Consider the following 20,637-nt stretch of genomic DNA (forward strand, 5'->3'; position numbering starts at 1 on the left):
AAATAAAATTGTCCTATCAGACACTTCCCAATCTTCAGCTTATAAAATTTACTTACACATCTGATGGTCCTTCTTAATCCGCATTTCAACTTTGTCCTTTAATTCTTCATGCTTGAAAATGTTCCTGGAATATTTATCAAGTCTTGGATTTGCAACTTTGACAAGACTGAAACCCTCTGAAAATAAAAATAAAATAAACAAAAAAAACATAGTTATAAATAGATGGCTCTACAGTCAGAGCCAACGGTAGAGCGTTGCATATAGTAAAGAGTCATAAGGCTTCAATTACATTAATTTTTTTTTCAGAGGCAGTACATATGGAAGTAGTGATCGCATAATCTTCGGGGGAGGCTCATTCGATTTGAAATCGAAAGTTACAGTGCCCTTTGAAGATTCAAAAGTAATGGGAACGTAACCATCCCCCACGCCCTTTTCCCCCGAAATACATTCTATCACAGTTTTGAGATAGCTATTTTGTTCAAAATAGTTTGGTCAAATAACTATGACCCAGGGTTCACTAAACCCACCACAGCCCCTGGGCAAGGGCCATAAGTCATCCATTTTGCCCAACATATAATTTTTTTATGGCACTTAATATTTGCCAAGTGACATATAGCGATCGCAATTTCTGTCGGTCTATCAGTCCCGGTTTTGCTTGTTTGGGCACTTCCAGATAAGCTAGGACGATGAAATTTGACGGGCGTATCAGAGACCAGACCAGACCAAATTATATTTGAAATATTCCTTTTCCCGATTTGACAATCTTGGGGGAGTGGGGGACGTTTAATTCGGAAAAATTAGAAAAAAATGAAGTATTTTTAAGTTACGAACGGGTGATCAGATCTTAAAGAAATTTGATATTTAGAAGAATATTGTGTCTCAAAGCTCTTATTTTAAATCCAGATCAGAAACGGTGACATTGGGGGAGTTGGGAGAGGGAAACCTGAAATCTTGGAAAACGCTTAGAGCGGAGAGATCGGGATGAAACTTGGTGGGAAAAATAAGCTCAAGTCATAGATATGTGATTGACAAAATCGGAACGGATACACTCTCTTTGAGGGAGTTGGGGAGAGGAGGTAAATTCGGAAAAATTTGAAAAAATGAGGTATTTTAAACTTACGAACGAGTGATCGGATCTTAATGAAATTTCATATTTAGAAGAACCGCGCTTATCAGCGCGGTTCTTTCTTCATATTAAATTTTTCATATGTTCTTAATATTAGAAGAAAAAGCGCTTATCAGCAATATTTAAGGAACAGCTGAGGGTATTAAGCTTAAACTTCCATGGCACGTTGAGGGGGATTTTGAAGAGTGATTGGAGGGCAACCAGCCCCCATCTTGCCCTTTTAGATGCCCCTAATCCCTCATTTGTGCTTTACTGAAAACAAACTATATTTAAAACATTTTTTTATATTCATAGCTTTGAAGTATAAAAAAAATAGCGTTGAATTTTTGTACAGCTGCATATCTTGAATACAACGAATAGTGTTCTATCTTGAAGATAGAACACTAGAACTACCTTGAATTGTTAGGCATTTATTTTTTATTCGACATGGTTGGAAAAACAGAGCCACGCTGTTCAAAATACGTATAGATTTCAGTGGAACGCAAAGGACGTAATAGGCCTTAGAACTCTTACGATTAAAGGGAAGGTGGCAGTAGCCAAACTCCTGTTAGATGTGATTTTTGACCGTTTTCTGTTTTGTTTGAATATTCAATTTAATTTTTCCTTATTTATTCATCTACAGCAGTATCTGTTAACTTTACGATTGATATGATCGTTTATTTTAATTTCTGGTCGTTTTGAGTTTGAATTATCATAGGACTTTATTTCTGCTGGTCTAATATGGCTCTTTACTTTCTTTGAAAAACTTCTTTTTCGGAAAGGTCTTTTTAAATCAATTTATTCCAAAATAATAGAAAACAATCCCAAGAGTAGATTTGGGCATTGGACTTAATTTAGTATTAAATGAAAAAAACAAGTTTTTTACCTGAAAGTAAGGAGCGACATTAGAACTTGAAACAAACAGAAATTACTCCGTATATTAAAGGGGTTTTTCCCTCCTCAACACCCAGCTCTTTCCGCTAAAGTTTGACTTTCTCTCAACTTTACTTTTTAAAACAGTTAAAAAAAAACTTCAGTGTAAAGAGGGGACGTTAGGAGGGAAAAGCCCCTTTAATATACGGAATAATTTCTGTTCGTTTTAAGTTTTAATGTCACTCATTACTTTCAGTTAAAAAACTTGTTTTTTCATTTAATTTCTGAACGTTTTTGAATTAATACAGTTTTGATTTTGGCTGTCCGCAAATGAATAATTAAAACGCAATTTGCATATATTTTTTTTTCGCTAAATAGCTTTCTCTTAGTTTTGATCAGGAGATTTTGAGAAAAGGTGGAGGAGGAGGCCTAGTTGCCCTCCAATCTTTTGGTTACTTAACAAGCCAACTAAAACTTTTAAGTTTTTACGAACGTTTTTATTAGTAGAAAATATACGTAGCTTACGAATTTACTTACGTAACGAACTTCTATGTTTGTATATTTTTATTACGCATATGAGGGGGTTTGCTCCCTCGTTAAAACCTCGCTCTTCAAACTAAAGCTTAAATTTCGTCCCAATTCTTTAAGAATGACCCCTGAATCACAAAGGCCGTAGAATAAATAGTTGAAATTACTAAAAACACTTTAGCATAAAGAGCGAGGTATTTAGGAGGAGATGAATCTCACATATGCATAATAATTTCTGTACATTATAAGTTATAATGCTGCTTCTTACTTTCAGTTGACAAAATTTTTCCATATTTATTTTTTCATTGTTTTTTTAATAGTGCTAGAATATTCTGAGCCCCCTTCATGGAGATTATCTTCCTCCATGACAAATTCCTCCATGGAAAGGTCCTCCAACGTGACCCCCTCCCCTCAACCCCCCTTCCAACCAAAAACTTTCCCCCTGAGAACGTCTGTACACTTTCTAATAACCATTACTATACTTAAACACTGGTCAAATTTTGTAACTTACAGCCCCTCCCCCTTGGACTGTGGTGGAGTAAGTCGTCCCTAAAGACATTCTTATTAGGTTTTTGGACATTGTTAAACAAAATAATTATCTCAAATTTTTGATCCATTGACTTCGGGAAAACTGAGCGTGGGAGGGGCCCTAGGTGCCCTCCAATTTTTTTGGTCACTTAAAAGGGCACTAGAACGTTTAATTTCCGTTAGAATGAGCCCTCTCACGACATTCTAACACCGCTGGGTCGATACAATCACCCCTGAAAAAAAAAACAAAAAAAAAACAAATAAACAAGCACCCGTGATTGGTCTTCTGGCAAAAAATACGAAATTTCACTTCTTGCAGATAGGAGCTTCAAAATTCTACACTAGAATTCTCTGATACACTGAATCTGATGGTGTGATTTTGTTAAGATTCTTTGACTTTTGGGGGTGTTTCCCCCTATTTTCCAAAATAAGGCAGATTTTCTCAGGTTCGTAACTTTTGATGGGTAACACCAAATTTGATTAAACTTATATATCTAAAATCAGCATGTAAATCCCATTCTTTTGACGTATCTATTAGTATCGAAATTCCATTTTTTTGAGTTATGTATACTATTGAGCCGGGTCGCTCCCCACTACAGTTCGTTACAACGAACTGTTTGGCAGTTGAACTACACTCAACTCCAAGCATTTTACTTTCCGCGCTAACAGCAACTCAAACAGTTTTACTCTTAAAGTCTTGAACTCTGGTTGCCTCTCCGTAACCCTTGACACTGAGTAGAGTCAGTTAGTCACTTAAGGAAGTTGGGAGTTTTTATTCTGGATTTCAGAATTTTCGAGAAAGATGTTCTTACACAAATTTCACACAGGATTCACTCATCACAGCAATTTAACTTCCAATTTTTAAGATTTTAATTGCTTTGACAAGAAATTTATCCTGATAAAAAAAATTCAAATAATATCGGACACCTGAGCAAATGGAGGACAAAAATAGTACTAGAAATGATTTGACTGTGAAGCTGATAACGACTGTTCAGTTCAACAATATGATTTACTAAAAGAGGGAAAGGGGACACAAGAATGCAGTTTTAGTCCTGAAAGAAAGGGAGGAAAATATTGATCGGATCCAATTCAGCCACGCGCTTTCAACTTCGAATATTTTCCCTTTCAACTTCGAGCGACTTGAAAATCCTATGCGAATAAAACAACAAGTAGAATTGCTCACTGGTGTGACTGACAAATACTGTATATCGCGGCAATTATTTTTCTGTATCAGCCAAGGGTTACATACTTAAAGAAGAAAAAGACTCGATTTCAGCTCCTCTGAGAACTGTGTCTGACAGACTGAAAACTCCATTATCGGAATAAAGCAAACTTTCGGCCTATTCTAAAAGTATGTCTAGAAATAATTTTTCTCTTATATAAAACGAGGTTAATAAGAGAACAAACATACAATTATAGGTGGCATGGCAGTAATTACACATCTATGTTATTTATCAAACAGTTCGTGGTAACGAACTGTAGTAAGGAGCGACTCGGCTCAATAGAAACCAAAGCTCTATAAAATGGAATTTTGATACCAATAGCTACATCAAAAGAATCACATTTTAATGCTTATTTTAAATATATAAGTTTCATCAAGTTTAGTCTTACGCACCAAAAGTTAAGAGCCTGAGAAAATTTGTTTTATTTTAGAAAATAGGGGGAAACACCCCCGTTTTTTACTGCTTTAAAAAGAAGAGTTGAGAGAAAGAGTCAAACTTTAGCGTAAAGAGCGGGGCGTTGATGAGGAAGCAGCCCATTTCATATACGAAGTAATTTCTGTTCGTTTTAAGTTTTAATGTCGCTCCTTACTTTCAGTTGAAAAAACTTGTTTTTTTTTATTTAATAGCGAAGAAAAGACCATTGTCAAATTCAATATTAAAAACATAAAATTGTAGAATAGCCTACAATAAAAACAAATTTAGCAAAATACAAAGTTTAATAAGAAAACTCCATTTGAAAAAAATTCAAACTTTCAACATTAAGACATTATCATAATTATAGTTGGATTGACTGAAGTCAAGTCAACTATAATTAACTATCATAGTTGAAGAGTTAGAACGCCCTCTACGTAAACAGTGCGGTGAGAGAATTACATACAGAAAAAAAAAGTCGGATGGGAAAATAAATAATATCTAAGTATCCGAGGAACATTTGTTGAGAAAAAGACACAAGGAAGTTATTAGATTTACAAATGATACCCTATAGATGCATCGATTAGTCATCAAAAATAGAACCAAAATATTTCAGCCCTTGAGTAAAAAGTTGACAAAAATATTAGTTAGACTTCATGAGATATAAGATTTAATGTAAAACTTTACAGGGCCACCCGATTTTAAGGGTCAATTTAACGGTGACTAATATAATTAATAATAATCAAAAACGACATCCAGGTTATAAAAAACATGTTTTAAAATAAAGCAGACAATTTTGACGTTTCAAGTTGGAGGTGCCACAGACACCAACAATTATTTCTGGATGTCAGCTCCTAATTGGGACAGGATCGGAAACATACACAAAACCATTGCAAAACTTATCTTTGAAACTCCTTGGAGGAAATTTTGAGGTGTAGTATCCCCCACCTTGCAAAACAAAGATAATAGTGTTTTGCGTGAAATACAATGATGCGTCCTGTTTCTTTCCGGTAATAGGAGGCAACAGGAAAATCATTGAGACGGCTAATGGGCCACTTTTTGCTTCAGTGTAAAACCAAAAGATTGTAAAAGTTTATTGTTACTATTACCGAAACTATAGCAGAAAAAAAAAGGCTCCCTTGGACTTTAGAACTTATTTTTAACTATACTGAACCTGAACCTTTATTTTAACTATACTGAACCTGAATATGAAATGGTTTTTTCTCCATTAGATCTATTTTTTACATAAATTGAATTACAAAAATTTTAAATATCAAATTATAAATTCAATTGTAGAAGTTGTGCAATCATGGGTTCTTGTGTATTTGCCCTATTATTAGTCTTTTTTTTTAAATACAGAATTAAATATAATATAACGAATCACTGACACATAATTTGAGGCAAAACAACTAAATACTGGTAATACACCTAAGCAGGATGACCCGTTTATATGCTACAGACGTTGGTAGAGAATCCATTACAGTAAACGTTTCTCAGTTAGCCAATTCTTTTGTTGGTCTTTACAAATATCTTCCAGAAGAGGTAAACATAGCTGACTACGATTTATCTTTTTAGAGCTTTTTTTGTATTGTCAGAAGAACTTAGCGAATACAGTTAGCTAACTATTGTTTGTGGCTAAAACTTGGTTACTGAACGATTGAACGGCAAAAAGAGGCTTAAATTTTCCCTCACACGCGCGCCACAGAGATAATATGGCAATAAAACATATTTAAGAATATCGACCTTCAGTATAGAAACAAATTTAATTTTGTGCAATCTTACTTCTTTCGAGCTGCTACAAATAATAATATTTAAGTTTTTTATTGTTCTGTTAAACTTTTTTATACTATAAATGAGTAAAAATTAATTTTGAAAAACCAAAGTTTTTCTGATGGAAGTAAAGAGCAGCGTTGAAACTTAAAATGAACACAGGTGTTTGCATCATAGCCTATACAACATATAACTATGACACTAATGCAAGTAAACCCACAGATGATACTTCGCTGTGCTTTTGGGATTATGTAAAACTAAAGATTTACTGAAAACACAAAACAATACAGGATTTTTCGTACAATTGAAGCTTAAATCTCTTGAAGATATTTTTCATTGTATAAAAATAAAGCATTCTTGCATTGTATGTGCGAGTTTTTTTATTTTCAGTAAAAGTGCTGGTTTTGTATAATCCTACAAACATAGGAAAATATCATCAGTGAGTTTATTCGCACTATTTTGTCGTCACATGTTGCATAGGCTGAGGAGCAATGATTCTTCTTCGTTTGACGTTTTAAATTCACACTTTACTTCGATCTGAATTTTTTTTTTTTGCAGAGTTATTTAGCTGTTAAAGATTGAAATTGAAGCTTTCAGCTAAGCCACAAACAATTTTCTTTGAATAATAATTCATGTAACTTTTTATAAAGTTTTTAATTAAACTAAGAACATTCAATCATCTAAAAAAGTAATTTTTCTTCTTTTTTAATGTGATAAAGGCAGCTGGAAATCACTGTCATGAACCTTCTTTTAAGCAAGATTAATTTTCAAAAACGTTTCCAAAAAAAGAGTCCTTCAAAGATAAGTCAAGGATTATATTACAACCTATTTCAGAGTACATGTTTACAGGAGGTCGTTGTCCAAGACAGTGAACTATAAAGTTCAATGTCTTGGGAAAAAAGTCCTCAATATTCTCTCTTCTGTATTTGTATTATGGAAAGGCAGTGTGGTCTTCGTCATCATAGTGATATCAGGAGACATTAAATATTGTTTGTTTTTTTTACTTACTTTTTTTTAAGATACTACCACCTTTGGACACGGAGCCTAAAAATAAAAATTAAAACTTTTGTAAGAAAAGAGGTTTACGAGAAAATAGCGGTCAATACCTGAACAGCTACTTACTAGGCAGAGCAGCGAATTACAAAAGAATATTAAATTTCTTGGTAGGGTTTCGGCTTATGAATATATATAAGTTAAGACAGAAAAACATATTGAGAGACAAAACTAGATCTACATTGCATGGGCAACGTGAGGTGTTTGGTTCACAAACACCTCAACAAAACACCTTGGTTTTGTTTCCTCGCTTCGATCAAATGCTGAATTTATTAATCTGTAAGAATCTTAAAATAAATACGAGGTACACCAACTCGCAAAAGTTGCAAACCCCTCGTTCCAACTAAAAAAAGTTGCAAACCCCTCGTTTCAACTAGAAAAAGTTGCAAACCCCTCATCGCTGAAGATGATTGTAGCCTAGCAGCGGATTATTACTTAAAAGTCCCCTACATGTCTTACCACTGGAGCCAAATCGGTCTTACCATTAAATACACCAGAAAAAATAATAGGTACACCAACTAGCAGAAGCTGCGAACCCCTCATTACCAAAGATTATTATGAGCTTAACAGCCGATTGTTGCTTAAAACTCCCCTATATGTCTCGCAATTGGTATCGGCCTATTTTTGGTTTCCGTGTGTACCTTACTACTGTAGTTGTCAACCCCTTTAAACTTTCAAACTGATATATCTCATGAAGAAATTTTTATTATCAAAAACTTGATGTCCTATGCGTTGATCAGCTTATCAAGAGCTACCGACTGCCATCTAAAAAAAATATCTATCTGTCTTAGTTAAAAAGTTGACTTTTTTCCGTAGGCCAAGTTTCTAACGTCATCATTTAGAAAGAAGCAAAGGATAAACTCTAATTTCTTTAACTATGAGAGAACTTTTAAAGTTTAAGAGGCACATCTTATATCATTTCTTTATCGGCCTATTTTTGGTTTCAGTGTGTACCTTACTACTGAAGTTGTCAACGCCTTTAAACTTTCAAACTGGTATATCTCATGAAGGAATTTTTCTACCCAAAAATGGATAGCTATGATCAGATCATAATAGATATCATATCATATCATAATATCATAATAGATATGCTCTGGTCAGCTCATCAAGAGCTATCGACTGCCGTCGAAAAAAATGTATCTGTTTCAGTTCAGAAGTTGACTTTTTTGCCGTAGGCCAAGTTTCTAACGTCATAACTTAGAAAGGAGCTAATGATAAACTCTAATTTCTTTAGCAATCAGAGAACTTTTAAAGTTTAAGATGTACATATGATACCATTTCCCTGCCGCAATCCCAAGTGCGAAAAACCGAATGATAAACTCAGCGAATCACGAACAGAAATGGGTAGAAACACAAGCAAAAACCATCCTTTTTGGCCCCAGGCAAGAGTTCTACGAAGCTTTCCAAAATGTAAAGTCATATTCATCAATCCAGCCTAAGGTCCACACTTTCCGTAAAAACCGCAGAGGTTAGACCCTTACCACTTACCACTTGCTAGGAATAAGCTGAAATCGGGGTGTTAGGAACAAAGAAAAAACACGACAAAACCAAAGTGTTGCTCTCGCAACACAATTATCATCAAGCACTGGACAATAAATTAGCTACTTTTTGTCTTCTTACACAGCTCTGTGTGATCCCACTTATTAAGATGGCCCAAAATACACTTGAGGCATTTGGTTGAAAGAAGGTAAGCAAGGATAAAATCAACTGTATATGATACTGAAATATAGCGAGATCCGGAGATATTCTTATAAAGTGTTTATTTTTTATTTTTCTGTTCTTTCGCTTTAAGCGTTAGCGTAATGTTGCAAGTTATAGAGATGTATCTTATCGTCGTAGGCTATTTAGCCTTATAAGGATTATTGTAAACCTATATTTTTCATAAACTATGATTTAGGAGTAGATGTCCAGCTTACTTAATTACCGGTTCGAAAAAAATTTAATTTAAAAAATATATTTTTAGAACAATAAAGAGAAATAAGAGCGTGCATAGTCGTGTTGGCTTCAGGTAGCTTGGTGCTGTATTGAGTTGTTAATAATAGCAGTAGAAGTAAAAAATAACCATATTAAAAGGACAAAACTCACTGGATTTCTTCGGTTTACATCTAGTATTAAATAAAACTAACAGAAAATTTTAGAGCAAACTATATTATATATACCGACTACATTTTGACTCTATAATTAACTAATTATTGACTATATTTTCGGCAGCATATAATTTTTTTTCCAATTTATGCTGCTGACATCAGCCACAGAAATGAGAAAGAACACATTTTTTTAGGGAGAGAGAGGGGGGGGATTAAATAGAAAGAATGGTTTAATTAGGATAGCTGAGCCGTCTGAAAATAATTTCATTTGAAAACAGATCACTTTTCTTTGACCAATCAGCCTTTATTTGATGTTATGACTTGATAATTTAAAATTGATTCAGGAATAGTTCAGCCTCTTCATCGCTCAAAATAAATTTTTCTATGTTCTTTACTTATTTCTACAGTTGCTTTTGTTTTTCATGATACACATACCGAGTGGAATTGAAGCATCTTGTTCATCAATATTCCCGTTCTCCGCCCTATCTCCACTCTTACATTTTGTTTTAAGTAATATTCAATTATGTATTTTCAACTGTTGCTTAAAATACTTCTATATCTTTATATTTCAATTAAATCATAAATATCTAGAAACTTCAAAAGAGACAGAGCCAAACTTTGGAGAGAAATTCAATTTTTGGTACTTTTAAACGTTAAAAATGAGGAAAGGGCGAAATTTCTAAGGTTACAGAACAGCATAAGGCAAAAGAATTTAATTCAATTTTGGGTATTTCCAACGTTAAAAACAAGGGGTGAGATTTATATGATTGGAAAACAGTATATGGCACAGGTATGTAATTCAATTTTGGGTACATTTAACCGTCAAAAATGAGGAAAGGGCGGAATTTATGGTTACAAAACAACATATGGCACAGGTATGTAATTCAATTTTGTATATTTTAAACGTCAAAAACGAGGAAAGGGTGAAATTTATATGATTACACAATAGTATATGGCACAGGTATGTAATACAATTTGGGGTATTTTAAGCGTCAAATATGAGGAAAGGGTGAAACTTCTATGGGTACAATGAGGAGAGGGCGAAATTTCTAAGGTTACAAAATAGCATATGGCACAGGTATGTAATTCAATTTTTGGTACTTTTAACCGTCAAAAAAGACGAAAGGGTGAAATTTATGTGGTTGAAAAATAGCACATGGCACAGGTATGTAATTCAATTTTTGGTATTTTAACCGTAAAAATGAGGAAAGGGTGAAATTTCTAAGGTTAAAAAACAGCATAAGGCACATGTATGTAATTCAATTTTGGGTATTTTAAACGTCAAAAACAAGGAAAGAGCGAAATTTATATGGTTACAAAACAGCATATGACACAGGTATGTAATTCAAGTTCGGGTATTTTAACCGTCAAAAAGAGGAGAGGGTGATATTTGTATCGTTACAAAACAGCATATGGCACAGGTATGTAATTCAAGTTCGGGTATTTTAACCGTCAAAAAGATGAGAGGATGATATTTGTATGGTTACAAAACAGCATATGACACAGGTATGTAATTCAAGTTCGGGTATTTTAACCGTCAAAAAGAGGAGAGGGTGATATTTGTATGGTTACAAAACAGCATATGGCACAGGTATGTAATTCAATTTTTGGTACTTTTAACCGTCAAAAATGAGGAAAGGGCGGAATTTATGGTTACAAAATAGCATATGGCACAAGTATGGAATTCAATTTAGGGTATTTTAAACGTCAAAAAGAAGGAAAGGGTGAAATTTATATGGTTACAAAACAGATTATGGCACAAGTATGTAATTAAATTTTGGGTATTTTAAGCGTCAAAAATAAGGAAAGGGTAAAATCTCTATGGTTACAATGAGGAAAGTTGAAATTTCTATGGTTACAAAACAGTATATGGCACAAATGTGTAATTCAATTTTGTGTATTTTAAACGTCAAAAACAAGAAAAGGGTGAGATTTCTATGGTTACAAAACAGCATATGGCACAGGTATGTAATTCAATTTTTGGTATTATAAACGTCAAAAACATAGAAAGGGTGAAATTTATATGGTTACCAAACAGCATATTGCACAGGTATGTAATTCAATTTTGGGTATTTTAACCGTCAAAAATGAGAAAAGAGTGCAATTTCTAAGGTTACAAAACAGCATAAGGCAAAGGAATGTAATTCAATTTTGGGTATTTTAAACGTCAAAAACAAGGGGCGAAATTTATATGATTGGAAAACAGTATATGACACAGGTATGTAATTCAATTTTGGGTACATTTAACCGTCAAAAATGAGGAAAAGGCGAAATTTATGGTTACAAAACAACATATGGCACAGGTATGTAATTCAATTTTTGGTATTATAAACGTCAAAAACAAAGAAAGGGTGAAATTTATATGGTTACCAAACAGCATATTGCACAGCTATGTAATTCAATGTGAGTATTTTAAGCGTCAAAAATGAGGAAAGGGTGAAATTCCTATGGTTACAATGAGGAAAGGTGAAATTTCTGTGGTTACAAAATAGCATATGGCACAGGTATGCAATTCAATTTTGTGTATTTTAAACGTCAAAAACAAGAAAAGTGTGAAATTTATATGGTTACAAAACAGCATATGGCAAAGGTATATATTTCAATTTTGGGTATTTTAAGCCGCAAAAATAAGGAAAGGGTAAAATTTCTATGGTTACAATGAGGAAAGGTGAAATTTCTGTGGTTACAAAACAGCATATGGCACAGGTATTTAATTCAATTTTAGATATTTTGAAAGTCAAAAATGAGAAAAGGGTAAATTTCTATGGTTACAACGAGGAAAGATGAAATTTCTGTGGTTACAAAATAGCATATGGCACAGGTATGCAATTCAATTTTGTATTTTAAACGTCAAAAACAGAAAAGGTGAAATTTATATGGTTACAAAACAGCATATGGCAAAGGTATAATTTCAATTTTGGTATTTTAAGCAAAAAATATGGCAAAGGTAAATTCAATTTTATGGTATAAATGAGGAAAGGTGAAATTTCTGTGGTTACAAAACAGCATATGGCACAGGTATTAATTCAATTTTAGATATTTTGACAGTCAAAAATCAGAAAAGGGTAAATTTCTATGGTTACAACGAGGAAAGATGAAATTTCTATGGTTACAAAACAGCATATGGCACAGGTATAAAATTCAATTTTGGGTATTTTAACTAGTCAAAAATGGAAAAGGTGAAATTTTATGGTTACAAAACAGCATATGGCAAAACAGGTATGTAGCAATTTTGGGTACTTCATCAAAAATGAGGAAAGGGAAATTTTCATGGTTACAAAACAGCATATAGCACAGGTATGCAGCAACTTCATCAATGAGGAAAGGGTGAAATTTTCATGGTTACAAAACAGCATATGGCACAGGTATTTAATTCAATTTTAGATATTTTAACAGTCAAAAATGAGAAAAGGGTAAATTTCTATGGTTACAACGAGGAAAGATGAAATTTCTATGGTTACAAAACAGTGTATGGCACTGGTATAAAATTCAATTTTGGGTATTTTAACTATCAAAAATGGCGAAGCGTGAAATTTTTATGGTTACAAAACAGCATATGGCACAGGTATGTAGCAACTTCATCAATGAGGAAAGGGTGAAATTTTCATGGTTACAAAACAGCATATGGCACAGGTATTTAATTCAATTTTAGATATTTTAACAGTCAAAAATGAGAAAAGGGTAAATTTCTATGGTTACAACGAGGAAAGATGAATTTCTATGGTTACAAAACAGTGTATGGCACTGGTATAAAATTCAATTTTGGGTATTTTAACCATCAAAAATGGCAATGCGTGAAATTTTTATGGTTACAAAACAGCATATGGCACAGGTATGTAGCAACTTCATCAATGAGGAAAGGGTGAAATTTTCATGGTTACAAAACAGCATATGGCACGGGTATGTAGCAGCTTAAAAATGAGGAAAGGGTGTAATTTTTAGGATTACAAAACAGCATATGACACAGGTATGTAGCAGTTTCAAAAATGAGGTTAACATGGAATTTTTACAGTTACAAAATATCATATGGCATAGGTACGTAGCAGCTTAAAAATGAGGAAAAGGTGAAATTTTTATGGTTACAAAACAGCATATGGCACAAGTATGTAGCAGCTTCAAAAATGAGGCAAACGTGGAAATTTTATGGTTACAAAATATCATATGGCATAGGTATGTAGCAGCTTAAAAATGTGGGAAGGTTGAAATTTTCATGGTTACAAAACCAGCATATGGCACAGGTATGTAGTAGCTTAAAAATGAGGAAAGGGTGAAATTTTCATGTTTACAAAACCAGCATAAGGCACAGGTATGTAGTAGCTTAAAAATGAGGAAACGGTGAAATTTTCATGGTTACAAAACCAGCATAAGGCATAGGTACGTAGAAGCTTAAAAATGAGCAAAGGGTGAAATTTTCATGGTTACAACACCAGCATATGGCACAGGTATTCAGCAGCATCAAAAATCAGGAAAGGGTGAAATTTTCATGGTTACAAAATCAGCACATGGCACGGGTATGTAGCGGCTTCAATAATGAGAAAAGGGTTAAATTTTCTTGGCTACAAAACAGCATACGGCAAGGGTATGTAGCAACTCTGAGACTTTAGAATGAATAGATTTAACGAGGAAAGTAATTTTAGTCTTTGTTGTAAAACATCTCCTTTCTGCCTCCAATCAAACATACTGAGAATCCTTGCACACCACCATTTTAAACAAAATGCTATATGCCTACTTTTCAGTCGGTGGCGGAAAAGGGACTAATTACTTTCTTCGTTACGTTTTTTTTTACGCATTAAAATTCCAATTGGCGGAAACCTCACCTTTTTTTGATGCCTCAACCTGTATCACTCCATCATTGAAAGAATTTTTGAATATTTCGGCCTTTTCATCAGTCAAAATTAATTTTTTAACGTATTTCTTCTTTTCTTTGGTACCTCCAGCAGTTTCCACTAAATTGATGCAGGGCATAAACTGATAGAACGCGGTTGCTAGAATTGAAAATATTAATAAGGGTAAACATCCACACATCTGACAAGAAAAACACACTGATAACTTTGATACCAATAGTCTTTATCGTCAATCAATATATCATCAACTACTTAGGCTTTTGCTAATAAGCATTAGAAAAACTAAGGGCCACGGTGAATTTTGTGATAGCCTGAAGATTAACTGTGGTGTGTCGCAAGTTATTCTTTTGGGGACAAATTCTAAATTGATGCAGGGCATAAACTGATAGAACGCGGTTGCTAGAATTGAAAATATTCATAAGGGTAAACATCCACATATCTGACAAGAAAAACGCACTGATAATTTTGATACCAATAGTCTTTATCGTCAATCAATATATCATCAACTACTTAGGCTTTTGCTAATAAGCATTAGAAAAACTAAGGACCACGGTGAATTTTGTGATAGCCTGAAGATTAACTGTGGTGTGTCGCAAGTTATTCTTTTGGGGACAATTCTGATTCTTTTTATGATAAAAAAAAAATTACAAGCAGGGTTTCCAGATCGGTAGACGGACTGCCCTTGCTAGTGAAATACTTTAGTCATCTCTAGCAAAGCAAGTCACTTGCTTACTAGCATTCGTGAGGAACCTAATACAAAAGATGTCTATTCATATGGACAGGTATACTGCACTAAGCTCATCGCTCCTGAACGGCAGCATTAATTTCAGTCCACCTTTTCTGGCTTTTCAAGTTGTTGATCGAATAAAGTTACTAGGGCTTTAAGTAACATCTGACCTTTGATGAAAACAAAGTCAAAGCAATACTAAAGAAAGAAAAAATTGGGGGCGTCAATCATTGTAACTTCATACCTGTCTTGATATTGTCTTAAAGGGATCTTTGGAGACCAAATTATCAGCCTCAAAACTATTTGGAGTGAGTATCATGCAAATTAGACTATATCCTCCTAGTGTAGAATTTTTAGAGTCCACTGCTTTTCCATTTATAATTAAAACGAAATGAAAAATTTGGAATCAAATTAAGGTTACCTCAAAAATCTTCTTCAGACTGAGCATTCGCTTCTAGATCGAATAGGGGGGTTATAATATCGTGATTACACAGTGAACAACTTATAAGTAACATTTAGTCAATTCTGAATCAAAACTAAAAAATGAAGTCATCGAAATCCTAGGACTTTTGAGCCTGTTTCATTAGGGTTACACTTTACTATTCCATAACCCTTTAAATTAACTTGAAGATAAGCTACCAATCTGCGTGCCCAGTACACACTTTCAATGAGTGAGATCCCAAAGGGATCATTGATCGACATTCGACTACATACTGAAAGAATCTAAATCTTATCGATATGACAACCGATTCTCCACCTCGATTCCTAATGGTTGTTGCAATTTCTACCAGTGTTCGACAAAGCGCGGGAACACCGTCAAGAGGAGAGCTAGACGATCTTTGTGGGTTCTCAATCCACCAAAAATGAGTGTAAAAACAACATTTTATTAATAATACGAAATGTTTCTTTGTCTTGATGAAAATTAATGATTTCCCCCTCCTTTTCCAAAGATCGTTAAATGGGCATTGGGTTGTATTCCAAGGTCCAGCAGATGGCAATTTTTTGGCAAATCAGTTAAGAGGGTGAGTTGATCGGCGCTAAGGTTTTGATTTATATGTGTACATAGATATTCTTTTGTCGCTAAAAGTTCCAGTGCATTGAAATTGCCTCAAGACATATCTTTTCACCTAACAGTAAGCATTTGCAAACAAAAAGAAACCCTAAAGAATCCATATTATTTTATCTGTCAATAAATCAGTCACACACAGAATAGGATATAGAAAAAGAACATAATTCTCTCCAGCTTAAAAAGGAGAGGCAATTTTCTTTCACCGCAGAGATAAAAGTACTTTCAGACTAAGAGCTTTCTGATAAACCTATGACTATATTTTTAGAGAAACTCCGGGAAACTATTGATCTTGGGGGCATTAAAAAACATATCTTTCTGTTTTATCTGACAAATCATATTTTATAGCCACCACTTCTAAAAGTTTTACAAAGGATTCTTTTCTTAAATTTTTTTCTTAACTAATAATATTAATCACTGGAACAAAAATCCCCCAGTCTTAAACTCTTAGGCGAATTCTTTATGTTTTGAATCCCCTTGTTTATAGATGGTATGAAAAGTATCAATCGACATGTTAATAGTTCATTTAAGCCCGTGATAGTTGTTATTCCTCATAAGGTAGGTGAACAAGCGGGGTTCTTCAGATCCAAAGCGCTAAAATATTAAAATTTTATAAGATATCTTAATATTTAATTTTTCTTGAAATTGGCTCTTTTAGCAGCTTTTTTTCATCCTCTCCCCTTCTGAAAATAAGTTTCTGGGGCATAGATTATTAAAAATGAAGGTACTTTTATGATAAATCCCCCACAGTTCAAGTTGTTCATGCATCAACGCACTTTAAACCAGTTTCTTTCAATAGTTTCTTTCAACTTAGTGCGAGAAAAGACAAAGAGAAGTGACAGAATAGATAGGAAATATAAAATTTGGGCTATATATTTACTTATTAAGGGGGTGGGGGTAAATTATTTGGACAGTGGGAAGTCAGAAAATAACTCTTACTTCATAATATCAGAATAATTGTAGTTATCAAATTTTGCATGCAGACCCGCTGGACTTTATGCCCCCCCCCCCCCCTAATGTGCAAATATATAACTCAAATTTTTTCCAAAGCATTACATTTTTATCAGACTTAGGTATACTTTATTACGACTAACCTAACTTCACTTCTCAGGCTGAAGGAGATATATCATACAAAAACCAAAACAAAATCTAATTATTGGTATAAAAAAAATACTATAAAAAAGAAGAAAAAAAGCCCAGAACTACCTAGGGACTTATAATGAAATTAGCGAGTTGATCAATACCTTCAGTACCTTTAGGATTTGGATGTTCATCCAACTCACTAATAATCATCCTAGGTGATTAATCAAATCAGGACCTGTGCGGTAGGACACACCTAGTAAAGTACAAACCTCTGCCCATTATAACTGGAAATCAAAAACGCGTCTTCAAATAAACTTTCAAATGTGAAAGAGTCGCCATTTAAAACCGACTCAGGAATAGTAAATATTATAATAGTCAGCCATGTTGTCCAAAGTTGATATATAGTTTATTGTAATACTTCATCCAAGTTAAAGTAAAGGGAAAATTAATGGAATATACAGGAAATATGTAGAAAAAAATATAAAGGAATAGCTGTTACGAACAGTTATTTTGTGGAAATTCCGAAAAGGAGCTTGAAAACTCTCATAAATGAAGACAGGTAGAAATAAAAAGCGTACCGTTGAAATTTCAATGTCCAAAAACTCATTGCTAGGAATTTTCAGTCCTCCATTTTAAAAATTAAAGGAACCACATTTTAGCTTAAATAGCATTGAAAAACAACGATATGTGTATTTTCCCCTCTCTCTTTCCCAGGGTTAGCAGGCGACTAGAAAATTGCAGTGATGGTTAAGGACCCAATTGGAAGCTAATGCTTTCATCTGCACATTATTTACAAAGACATCTTGATAGCACTGAGGTAAAATGCAATCTGTTAGAAAAAAACCTTTGACGAGGATCAGCGCTGTGATATAGTTAGGTGGTTCTCACTCTGTTACAAGCTCTTTCCTCTTAAATCCTCCTACACCTGGGGGCGCATCGACGGTTGACCACCAGCTTCACTGATCTTGTGCCAAAGAACAAAGTTCATTCAAAGTGTTTCGGAGACTCGTTGTCTCTTTCTCCAGGGATCCTCCAAGTGTACTGCGTTGTCTTCCACACCTTCGAATGCCGGGTGAGGTCCAACACCATAAATCGTGTGGGAGGCGTCCTTCGCTCATACGGGTCATATACCCCAAATACTTCCATCTTCTCATTGTGATCTCGTCGGTCACCAATGGTTGTTCGGTATCAGCCCTAATCTGGGCATTCTTTACTCTATCGATCCAATTTACCGCAAGGATTCTACACAGGCAATTATTCTCGAAGCCAAGTAGTCTTTTCTCAGCATTCTTTAAAAGGCTCCAGGACTCACATCCATACAGAAGTACAGAGAGTACATTACTCCTAAACAATCGCAATTTCAACTTCTGAGAGTAGTATCTGCATCTCCAAATATTCATCAGCTGAGAAAATGCTCCACCTGCATACGCTATGCGTAGCAAGACTTTTCTGTCACAATTCCCATCTTGGGTAATTGTACTACCAAGGTACTTAAATTCTCTGACCTCTTCAATATCAGTGACTTCGTATCGAATCCCAGCTGCAACTGTCATCACAACTGTGCGTGACATACATTTCGTTTTATTAATGTTAATCTTCAGGCCCATATGGGCTGCTTTTGCTGCTAATTCATTCAGCTTATGCTGAATGTCCTCTTGGCAGGGAGTCATGAGAACAATGTCGTCAAAAAATCGCATTCGTGCATTTGACGCTCGGGGCTTAGTTGTATGCCTTCTCTAAAGTGGCAAACTCGAAGAACAAAATCAATAAGTATTGCGAATAATATTGGAGATAGTAAACATCCTTGACGTACACCGGGACTCGACAGGGAACCACTCTGACAGCCCATTTCTCATCTGGATTGGACGAGCCTGTGCAGCATACAGGGATTTAATCATATTCACAATTTTCAGAGGCATTCCATACGCTAGAAGAATTTTCCACATTGCCTCTTAGTGCACAGAGTCAAATGCTTTCAAGAAGTCTATAAACACTGATATAATCTGCACTTGCCATTCGCTTGATTCCTCCAATAGAACACGTAAGCTAAATATCAGGTCGCAGCAAGAACGGTTTAGGCAGAAATCATGTTGCTCATCCCTTAAACTCCTTGTCCTATCCCTGTCCTTAGAGGGGAGTCCTTGCTTGTATTGACTCATAGTGACGCCACGGTAAACCTTTCACAGATTTACCTAACCAGAACAGTGACTGCAAACAGCGTTACAAGGTGCCCTTAAGGAGTACGACCGCTCAGGGAGATTATAACATAGTAAAAACAAATCTCAATTTTGTTTGTTTTAGTTGTTTTATTTTTGCTGAATAATTGCTCCCTAGCTATATTATTTATATTATGTTGCCTTCTCATAGTAAAATGATGTTTACTGTGAATATTTAACGACTAGGAGGTAATAGACTGGAGATTGCTAGTGCAGATCATCTACTTTTTTCTGATAGGAGAGCCTCACCGAGTGTAGGCAATGAAGTAGTAACCAAGATGGGTCCTAACTTTCACAAAGCCTCCATTTAATGGTGAGCCTGGTTGAAATTAGGAAAAGTTTGACCAAATCCCTTAAAAAAATATAATTAAAGTGAATGCGGTAATTACAGAGGCATTAGCTTGATTTCCATAAGAGGCAAATTACTTCGAATAATGCACCCCTTCCATAAGAGACCTTATATGTTAACAATGGGCAACTTGCACAACTTAGAACCCTTGCCCCAGGGGCAGGGGTGGGAGTTTCTCAACCCCAGAAACATATCTATTTGACTTTTAGACTATTTGAACCAAATGGCTATCTCTAAATTTTGATCGCATTTGATGCATTTGGGGGGAAAGGGCGTAAGTTACGTGTTTTCACGTCACAACATCATGCTAAAATGTTTCTGTGAATAATTTCATTTACATTTGTAACAATGATACCTTCAAAGAAATTACAGTTATCGCTAAAACGAAGAGAGAAAAAAAATTCTCAAAGTGGAAGAACAAAACAAACGGGACTGCAGCTAGTAGAAGGAAAAGACAAAAAAACGACGGATATTTTGCCTGTATAAAACAAGGCATCTTTGGCACTAAATATAAAAGAAACTACAGATAAAATCTGAAATAATCTAAAATCAAATAAATAAAATCTAAAACTAAAACCATTAATAAACAAACCATTATCTATATATACAATTAATACTACTGCGGTTGAACATCACAGGGTATTTCTATTACAGAGTAAACAATTACGAATATCTTAAGTGAACACACAGAAGGAACTGGATGAAAAATAAGAAAATGAATATGAAATTAATTGTTCGGTAGTAGAATAATCTTTTGATTGGCATCTAAAACAG

The 20,637-nt window shown here is 34.4% G+C and overlaps 1 protein-coding gene across 1 annotated transcript in view; it reads right to left on the reverse strand.

The window, feature by feature from the left end:
• LOC136029464 (DNA-directed RNA polymerases I and III subunit RPAC1-like) overlaps positions 1–20,637 on the reverse strand; it is a 120,995-nt gene that overhangs the window by 23,850 nt on the left and 76,508 nt on the right. Inside the window, exons 7-8 of the mRNA XM_065707884.1 lie at positions 14,396–14,563; positions 57–176 (exon numbers count right to left, since the gene is read on the reverse strand). Of these exons, the coding sequence (XP_065563956.1) occupies positions 57–176; positions 14,396–14,563 (288 nt within the window). The remainder of the gene's footprint in view (positions 1–56; positions 177–14,395; positions 14,564–20,637) is intronic.

Source organism: Artemia franciscana, chromosome 7 (assembly GCF_032884065.1).
Source record: "Artemia franciscana chromosome 7, ASM3288406v1, whole genome shotgun sequence".
Taxonomy (NCBI): Eukaryota; Metazoa; Arthropoda; class Branchiopoda; order Anostraca; family Artemiidae; genus Artemia; species Artemia franciscana.